Raw genomic sequence first — 9804 nt, forward strand, 5'->3', positions numbered from 1 at the left:
CCCCCCCAAAAAAAAATTCTTAATACATCTTACAGTAAGAGTTAAATGCAACACAGCAAAAGAAAAAAAAGGCATTTAACATTTTATCCCTTTAGTCTGATAGGTAATATACACAAGTATTTTTGGGGGAGAGGGGGGAGTGGGCCTGAACTCAGGGCCTGGGCACTGTCCCAGAGCTCTTTTGCTCAAGGCTCATACACTACCATTTTGAGCTACAGCACCACATCCTGTTTTCTGGTGGTTAATTGTAGATAAAGAGTCAAGTAGACTTTCCTGCCAGGGAAAGACCATGATCCTCAGATATCAGCCTCTGGAGTTGCTAAGATTACAGGTATGAGCCACCAGTGCCTGGCTCTTCATGTTATTTTATTTAATTAAAAAAATTTTTTTTTGGGCAGGGGGTCTGGTCATGGGGTCTGAACTCTGGGCCTGAGTGCTATCCCTCAGCTCTTCAGCTCAAGGCTAGCGCTCTACCACTTGAACCACAGTGCCACTTCTGGCTTTTTTATTTTTGCTTATGGGGTGCTGAAGAATCGAACCTAGGGCCTCATTCATGCAAGGCAAGCGCTCTACCACTGAGCCACCTTCCCAGCCCATTATTTTATTTTTTGCCAGTACTGGGGCTTGAACTAGGCCTGGGCACTGTCCCTGAGCCTTTCCGTGCTCAAGGCTAGCACTTTACCACTGGAGCCAAGCTCCACTTCTGGCCTCTTCTGTTTATGTGGTACTAAGGAATCAAACCCAGGGCTTCATGTATATTGGAAAGCTTTCTACCACTAAGCCACATTCCCAGCCTTCATGTTATATATTTTTTAGAACAAAACATATGTAGAAAACTGGTTAATTTGAGTGCCAGTAGCTCATGCTTGTAATCCTAGCTACTCAAGTTGCTGAGCTCTGAATGTAGCAGGGAAAAGTTCATGAGACTTCTATCTCCAATTAACCACTAAAAAGTTGGAGGTGGAGCTGTAGCTCAAGTGGTAGATGGCTAGTAATGAAGGAAGAAGCTAAGGGATGCGACATAAACCTGTCTTCAAGCCCTAGTACTCCCACACACATACAAATACTGTGGGCCTGGATATAGCTCAGTAGAAAGAGCGTACACAAACAAGGAACTGAGTTGGATCCTCAGCTTCTCAAGGAGGAACAGTGCAGCTGCTTATGAAGCTGTGGCAGGAGGGTTGAGTTCAAAGCCAGACCCATCTACAAAAACAACAACAACAACAAAAAACACTTGAGTGCTGATGGACTATGCCTCTAATCCTAGCTAATCTGGGAAGCAAAGATGGAAAAGATTGCTGTTTCAGGCCAGCCCTGGCAGAAAAGTTCACGAGACCTGATCAACCAATAGCTGGTATACAAGACATCCTAGTGATATGTAAAGCTGTTGTAATCAAGACTGTGGTTCCTAGCAGGGCACTGGTGGCTAATGCCTTTAATCTAGCTAGCTACTCAGGAGTCTGAGATCTGAGGATAACAGTTTGAACCAACTCAGGCAGGAAAGTCTCCATGAGACTCTCATCTCCAATCAACCATCAGAAAACTGCACTCAGGCCCACAGTTCAAGCCCCAAAACGATCCAGAAAAGACCATGGTTTCAAGCCAGCCTAGGCAGAAAACTTTGGGAAATTCCATGAAAATAGAAGCTGGGTGGGTAGCTTGTCATTTTGGGCTATAACAGGAACCCTTTAAAAATAAGCAGATCAGCTGGGTGCTGGTGGCTCAGGCCTGTAATCCTAGCTACTCAGGAGGCTGAGATCTGAGGATCCCAGTTCAAAGCCATCTGGGGCAGGAAAGTTGGTGAGACTTTTATCTCAAATTAACCACCAGAAAACCAGAAGTGGCACCGTGGCTCAAGTGGTAGAGCGCTAGCCTTGAGCTGAAGAACTAAGGGACAGCACCCAAGCCCAGAGTTTTAAGAACCACAAGCGACCCTCCGCCCCCCCAAAAAAAGTGCAGATCACAGAGGATCATGATTCAAATATAGCCCAGGCAGTTAACTCTGTGTCAACTAGTTCTTCCAATTAAGCAGCAAAAGTCCAAAATAAAGCTGTTACTCAAGTTGTAGAGCACTAGACTTGAGCAAAAGAGGACAGCGCTCAGGCCCTTAATTTACGCTCCTGTACTAGCACAAAAAGAAATCACCACCTGAGGGGCTGGGAAGGTGGCTCAGTGGTAGAGTGCTTGCCTTGCATGCATGAGGCCCTCAGCACCTCATAAGCAAAAAGAAAAAAGCTGGAAGTGGCGCTGTGGCTCAAGTGGTAGAGTGCTAGCCTTGAGCTGAAGGACAGCACCCAGGCCCAGAGTTCAGGCCCCACGACCGGACCCAAAAACAAAATTAAAAAAAAAAAAAGAAATCACCACCTGAACAAGAAGTGAAACTAGTTGCACACTGGTGGCTCCTGCCAGTACCCTAGCTACTCAAGAGACTGAGATCTAAGGATTGCAGTTCAAAGCCAGCCCTGGCAGGAAAGTCTATAAAACTGTTAACTTCAATTAACCACCAGAAAACCAGAAGTGGCACTGTGACTTGTGATTCAAAGTGGCAGAGTGCTAGACTTGAGCAAAAAGGTTCAGGAACAGTAGCCAGGGCCTAAGTTCAAGTTCCATTGCCAACAACTACCACAAAAAGGAAACATTCAGTGCAAAACCAGGGCTGGAGACATGATAAACACTACAGCACATTCCCAGCAAGTGTGAACCCAGGTTCAACCTCACTGAAAACGTTAAATGTATATAAAACTTTCTTGGCACCTACCCAAGTCATTGCAAGTCAGGATATGGTAAAGACACCTGTGTATTTATGTTCACTGTTGCTCTTTTCACAATAGCTAAGTTATAGAAACAGCCCAAGATCCAACAACAGATAAATGGCTAAAAAAAGTGGCATTTATATGTGTAATTTTACTCATCCATTATAATTAAGATTGTGTCATCTGCAAAGAAATGGATGGACTTAGAACAAGCCATACTGAGGTAAACCAAACTCAGAGACACAAACAGCATAGGTTTTCTCTCATATGTGGAAGTTACATCTAAACTATAACTGGATATAACCTATGTAGGACATCTATCTAGGCATATTCACACATAGACTACATGATACACTGAGGGGAGAACCCCAAAGTTCAGAATATGGAAACATTTTTTGTTATTGTTGATGATATTTGTTTTGGGGGGTAAAAGGGGAATACAGAAATAGAGGAAGGATGAAAAAATATAATCATGCTATTCAGTATACATTACATGGAAAATGATCTATGTAACTTGTGGGCAGAAAAAAGGGGAAAACTACAGGGAAGTGAAGAAAAGGGAGACACTCTCCAATAAAAAGAAATGCATGCCAGGGCCCGATGGCTCATACCTTTAATCCTAGCCACTCAGGAGTCTTGAGATTGGAGGATCCTGGTTCAAAGCCAGCCTGGACAGGAAAGGCTGTGAAACTCTTATCCCCAATAAGCTACCAGAAAACAGGAAGTGACACTATGGCTCAAGTAGGAGAACTCTTTCCTTGAGCAGAGGAGCTGAGGGGCAGTGTTCAGGGCCAGATTTCAAGCCACATGACATTAAAAAAAAAAAAAGTAACACCTCTGTACGACGTGGAAAGTAGGGCCTGGTGGTGCACACCTGTAAGTCTAACTACTCAGGAGGCTGAGGACTATGGTTTGAAACCAGCCAGGGCAGTGAAGTTCCTGACACTCTCATCTCCAATTAACTATCAAAAGGCTGGAAGTCAAACTGTGACTAAAGTGATGAGTACTAGACTTGAGCAACAAATCTCAAGACCACTGTCAGCATTTTTTTTTTTTTTTTGCCAGTTGTAGAGCTGAATCTCACTGAGACTTTTCAGCCTGGGCTGGCTTTGAACAAGGATCCTCAAATCTTCACCTCCAGATTATAGGCATAAGCCACCAGCACTTAATGACATTTTTAAGGCCTTTTTTTCATGTTTGTTTCAAAGCAGCATATAGGTCACCCCTACCTCTTGTTTCATCCTAAGTATAGCAGAGTGAAAAAGTTAGCATGGCCAAAAAACTCTGGGTAAGGCTTTATCATTAAAAAAGAAGGTCTATGTACAACTATATGTACAAAAAGTACTGTATCGTATACAAACCCAAGCATTATGACTTAAGATCTCTATAAGAAATTTAAGGAAATCATAAAGATTAAGGTATATATTTGATACATTAGAAACTACAATTTAAACATTAATATGTCTCAATTAACATCTATAGAGATTAGATTGGATTATATGACACGAGACAAATCTTTCTTCTTTTCCATGCCAATACACATTTCCTTAAACAAAATCTCAGAAAACAAGAATTTTTGTTCTGTACATGGGAAAAACTAAAACCTTTATTAGATACTTTTTTCCAGTAACAATAATGTGAAACCTGGAATTTTCAAAGAGCAGTGAGTTCTGAAATCTTATAAAGTAGACTAGATATAATGGGACAAATAAAAGTTAAGACCAGAATGTCAATAGTATTCAGAGCTCCACTCTGTAGACAACGTTGTAATACACAACTCCATTTTTATTTTACTGATTTTATATAATTGTGAAATCCCCTAAAGCAACCTAAGATACACTTGGTGTCCAACTTTGGGGGAAAAGGGAGTAGAAACACACTTGATTAACATTTTTCAGCCACACAGACATTTTTTTCCCCAAGATTTTAGTAGTAAATTCATAAATATAGGAAATACTTTCACTCCTTCAATGTTAAAATAGAAAACCAAACAGTGCCAACAGCAGTGGCTAAATTACTGGTATACAAGAAAAACACAACACCAATGAGTTTTCTTAATTATGCATTTTAAATATCAATATGTGCATTTCATTTTACAGTTATAAATTTTCTAATCTGTTTTAGACAACAGCATGTAGTAGTTTTGAATCCACTGAGATGTTGCTTTCAATTTGAAATATTTGTGTATACATGTATATAAAAAATAATCCAATGTATGAGTCATCCTACAGATGTTTAAGATCAGTAAAAGCTTTTTTTTGAACATGCAGTTAGGAAGAGAGGGAAGCAACCCAACCTCTCTACACTGTCCTGTTGCTGGCTTGTTTTTGCAGTGGTATCAATAGTGGTTTTGGGAGGGAACCATGTGCCTTCAGCCTAAGTAGTTAACATCAGATACCACAATCTTCAAGAGGGGTAGAAAACATGGAGAAAGGGGAATAGGCCGGTTTAAAAGAACAAATGAAGTGTGTATTTTGTGTACTTATACAAGATAAAAACAGGCCAATGGGAAGGAGATAATTAAGAACAAAAGTGCAATCAAATCACGACATAATAGCCGAATTAAGTTCTTTTAATAGATTGCATATATAGATGGTTAGCCATACTCTAAGATCACCTCTTTAAGAGTAGAACTTCATATATCCAATTTACATGCTTCAGATACTACCTTTCCTATTTGTTACAGTAAGGTCTTATATCCAAATATCCACTTGTACACTGAGAGCTTTAAGGAAGAAAAAAAAAAAAAGAGGACACAGAGGGAGTTGCCATTTTTAGCAGCAATGAATATCACTAACCCCTTTTTACATACCGAATTCAAGTCACTATCAGAGGTGAGTGCACCACAAAGTTACCAGGTACAAAATTGCTAGTTCATTTTTAAATTAATAATTAACCTGAAATTACCCCACCCCCACCCCATTATATCCCTTCTTATAAACAGCAAACATTTTTGCTTTTATACATAGGCTAGCAGGCTTGTTTCAATATGAAAGTGCTAATTCATTTACAGATTTTTAAATCAGTTATGTAGTGCTACAATAAATGTCCAATAATCTACACGGGAACAATCTTTGATGAATGAAATGATGAAGAGAATGAATAAGGCTATCAGATTACCTTATCATATTTACATATAAAGGTTACCCAATGGTAAGAGACAGAAATTGAATACTCATAGGTGTAAAAATTACATCTACCTTTGAGATTTATACTGTAAATGAGACATTTTAAATAGTCCTGTAGCCCATGCCTATTTTTTTTCCTCAGAAAAAGAAAAGCTGCCTTCATGACATCCCCTCGTTTCAGATTTCCACAGTGTCATTTGAAGCTTCAGAGTCTGGATCTTACTTTCTTCAAAAAATAAAGAAAATTCCCCCTCCCCAAGTTTCCCTACCCTAATCCCTCTGGTTTTTCTTCCAGTGCCAGGTTGCATGATCAGGTCCCACCTCCTGGGGTTTTCTTGTCCATCTATTGATCAATTAGTTTAGAATAGATAACATGAACCAGTTCTGGAACCACTACTAGGAGGAACACAAGCTCTTCACTACAATCACACAGCAGGAAAGAAAGTGATATACTCAATTCATCCCTGGTGCTGGGCCTCCAAAATTAAAAGAACTTGGCACGACTGGAGCACTAAATTTGTATCCTCCATGCTTCTCAATCATTTTGGATTCTAGAAAACAAAAAAATGAAAACTTTTAGTCTTTCTCCAACTCCAAATGTGTACTATATAGAAGATAATCTAGTGTATATTATAGACTTTGTTCTGTTCACTATGTAAAAAAAAGTCACCTTATGTAAAGAATTTTATCCTATCAGACTAGCCAATTATGAGCAGACTGTGAACCTGAGCTCAACCAATTTAAGCTAAGAGGCAGGGTCTGTTTCCTTAGGGATGAATAGGGACACAGCTTGTGTTCTTGTTTGTCAGATTTTTGGTTGATGCCACAACCTTATGCAGAAGTAAATTTTCCATTGCTGAGACCAAAGACAAACCAACACCAAACAAAAACCCATGTCTGCAACAGAACTTTCCATTATCAAACCATCACCTTGAGCTGAAAAGCAATATTCAATCTCTACACAAAGTAGTCTTTCATTTATATATTAAAAATCAACAAACTATAAAAAAAAAAAACCAAGGTCATTTCTCCTAAACCTCTCAGCAGAATATCAAGCACCTGCAATAGCTATGTACCTTTGTATTAATTCATTTGGAATGCTAGAGAGGGACAAAAGGGTTTAGCATGTGTGAAGCAAGAATTTCACTCAGCTACACACATAGGCCACATGCCTTCAATGTTAAATCCTTTCATAAAATTTTAAAGCTTTACAAAGTAACAGACACACACACAGACACAGACAGACAGACAGACAGACAGACAGACACACACACGAATGAGAGGTTAATTTCACTCCCATACCATGGGCTGCTCTTCTTTGATCAGCTAGAGTTGCTATGTCCTGTAACTGTTTTCTTTGTTCTTCATTAAGACCATGAGTCAAAGCCTGGTACCACACAGGATTACGATTCTGAATAGCTGTGTTGAAACAAACAGGAGAAAATAGAGCATTATGATGTTCCTTTCTATTTTGTTCTCAATTCAGTCACATAAAATACTTAAAATTCTGCTCTATTTTATATTTCTCAAGGAATCAGGAATTTTAAGTGATTTTTGAAATGAGGGCTGGGAAGGTGGCTCAATGGTAGAATGCTTGCCTCGCATGCATTAGGCCCTGGGATTTGATTCCTCAGCACCATATAAACAGAAAAAAAGCTGGAAGTGGCACTGTGGCTGAAGTGGTAGAGCACTAGCCTTGAGTTCAAGCCCCACAACTAACAAAAATTTAAGAAAATTTAAAAATTAAAGTAAAAAGAAATGAAAGGGGACTGGGAAGGTGACTGAATGGTAGAGTGCTTGCTTTGCATGAATGAGGCCCTGGGTTCAATTCCTCAGTACCACATAAGCAGAAAAGGCCAGAAGTGGTGCTGTGGCTCAAGTGATAGAGGGCTAGCCTTGAGCTGAAGAGCTGAGGGACAGCACCTGGACCCAGAGTTCAGGCCCCACGACCGGCATAAATAATAAATGAATAAATAAATTTCTTGATGGATCCTACCAATTTTTTTAAAAAGATAATGGGGATAAGAAGTCCAGTTTACCTCCGGCCTTAAAAAAAAATCTAATTGCTCTCATAATTGGTAATAGATTGTCTACAACTCAGTTTTACACAAGTAATCAAATAAGACTTCAGGAATAAAATTAACTCCCTTCAAAGCTTCACAGTTAACCCAACTTAGGAAATGACCAAATTTCAAAAAAAAAAAAAATTAGTACTAAACTTAAAAAGATACTAAAAACACTAGGTAGAGACAGGAGAAAGATAAATGTTACAAAACAAATCCTTAATTTGTTTGGCCTACTCAAAAAAAATCAACCTTCCTTTTCTTTCTCTTTCTTTCTCTCTCTCTACCCCCTCCTCCCCTTCTTTTCTGCCAGTCCTAGGTTTGGCCCTACTAGTTTATGGCCCATCCTAGCTACTCAGGAGGCTGAGATGTGAGGGTCACTGTTTGAAGCCAGCCTGGGCAGTGAAGACAGTGAGACTCTTATCTCCAATTAACCAAAAAGCTGAAAGTGGAGCAGTAGTAGACTGCTAACATTGGGCAAAGAAGCTTAGGTATAGCACCTAGGCCCTGAGTTCAAGTCTTGGGATAGACACACTTTATTTCTCTTTCTCTTCCTCCCCCCACCCCCCATCCCTGCCTCTCTTTGTCAGTCATGAGGTTTGAACTCCACTTGGGCGCTATCCCTCAGCTCTTCATCTCAAGGCTAGCTTTTACCACTGGAGCCATAGCTTCACTTCAAGTTTTCTGAGTGGTTTATTGGAGATAAGAGTTTTACCTGGGCTGGGAAGGTGGTTCAGTGGGTAGAGTGCTTGTCTTGCATGCATGAGGCCCTGGGTTTGGTTCCTCAGCACCACATAAGCAAAAAAAGCCAGAAATGGAGCTATGGCTCAAGCAGAAGTCTAGCCTTGAGCTGAAGAGCTGAGGGACAGAGGCAAGGCCCAGAGTTCAAGCCTGACAACACACACTTTCCTGCTGGGAGATCCTCAGATCTCAGCTTCCTGAATAGCTAGGATTACAGGCAGGAGCCACCAACTCCAGGCTCCCACACTTTCTTAACATGCATTTCCTGACACGAGATAAAACTCAGTGATAGAGAGTGGTTGTTTTGAATGTATGAGGACCTGGTTCAAACCCAAAAACCATCAATTAGCCATTAGCCATTTTTTTGGGGGAGGTGGGTGGGAGGGGAGGTGGAGGGAAGGTCGGTCGTAGCTTGGGCACTATCCCTGAGCTCCTCAGATGAAGGCTAGCGCTCTACCACTTGAGTTACAGCACCACTTCCAGTTTTCTGAGTGCATTATTGTAGATAAGCCTCTCATGGACCTTTGCCCATGTTGGCTTTGAACTGCAATCCTCAGATCTTAGACTCCTGAGTAGCTAAGATTTACAGGCATGAGTTACCAGTGCCCAGTGCCATTTTATCTTCAATTGATTGAACTCTGGAAGTGACACGGTGGCTCAAGTAGTGGAGTGTTAGCCTTGAGCAAAAGAGCTCAGGGACAGTGCCCAAGCCCCAAATTCAAGCCCCATGACTGGGGAAAAGAAACAAAAACATGTTTATCAAGACAAAAGGCTTTACAATTTACTCTATTATGGACTTGTTCGGAAACCAAAAACAAAGGAAAAAAAAATTAAATGACAACTGTTTTGTCATGGTCTTAGAATACTTAAAACTTGGTTAACAGTTCTGTATCAAAGTTCTACCCCTACTCATTACCTGAGTTATGGAACATCCCTGTGTATCACTTTTATAGTAACAATAGAAAAAGAAAGTTGAGCTGGGAAGGTGGATCAGTGGTAGAGTGCTTGCCTTGTATTCATGAGGACCTGGGTTCGATTCCTCAGCACCATATAAGCAGAAAAAGCTGGAAGTGGCACTGTGGCTCAAGGGGTAGAGCTCTAGCCTTCAGCTGGAGAGCT

At 40.5% G+C, this 9804-nt stretch overlaps 1 protein-coding gene across 1 annotated transcript in view; it reads right to left on the reverse strand.

Moving 5' to 3' along the window:
* Nucleotides 1-4512: 4512 nt before the first annotated feature.
* Nucleotides 4513-9804, reverse strand: part of Ipo7 (importin 7) — a 71482-nt gene continuing 66190 nt past the window's right edge. Inside the window, exons 24-25 of the mRNA XM_013028777.1 lie at nt 7184-7300; nt 4513-6432 (exon numbers count right to left, since the gene is read on the reverse strand). Coding sequence (XP_012884231.1) covers nt 6335-6432; nt 7184-7300 — 215 coding nt within the window. The 3' untranslated portion in view covers nt 4513-6334. The remainder of the gene's footprint in view (nt 6433-7183; nt 7301-9804) is intronic.

Source organism: Dipodomys ordii, unplaced genomic scaffold (assembly GCF_000151885.1).
Source record: "Dipodomys ordii isolate 6190 unplaced genomic scaffold, Dord_2.0 Scaffold113, whole genome shotgun sequence".
Taxonomy (NCBI): domain Eukaryota; kingdom Metazoa; phylum Chordata; class Mammalia; order Rodentia; family Heteromyidae; genus Dipodomys; species Dipodomys ordii.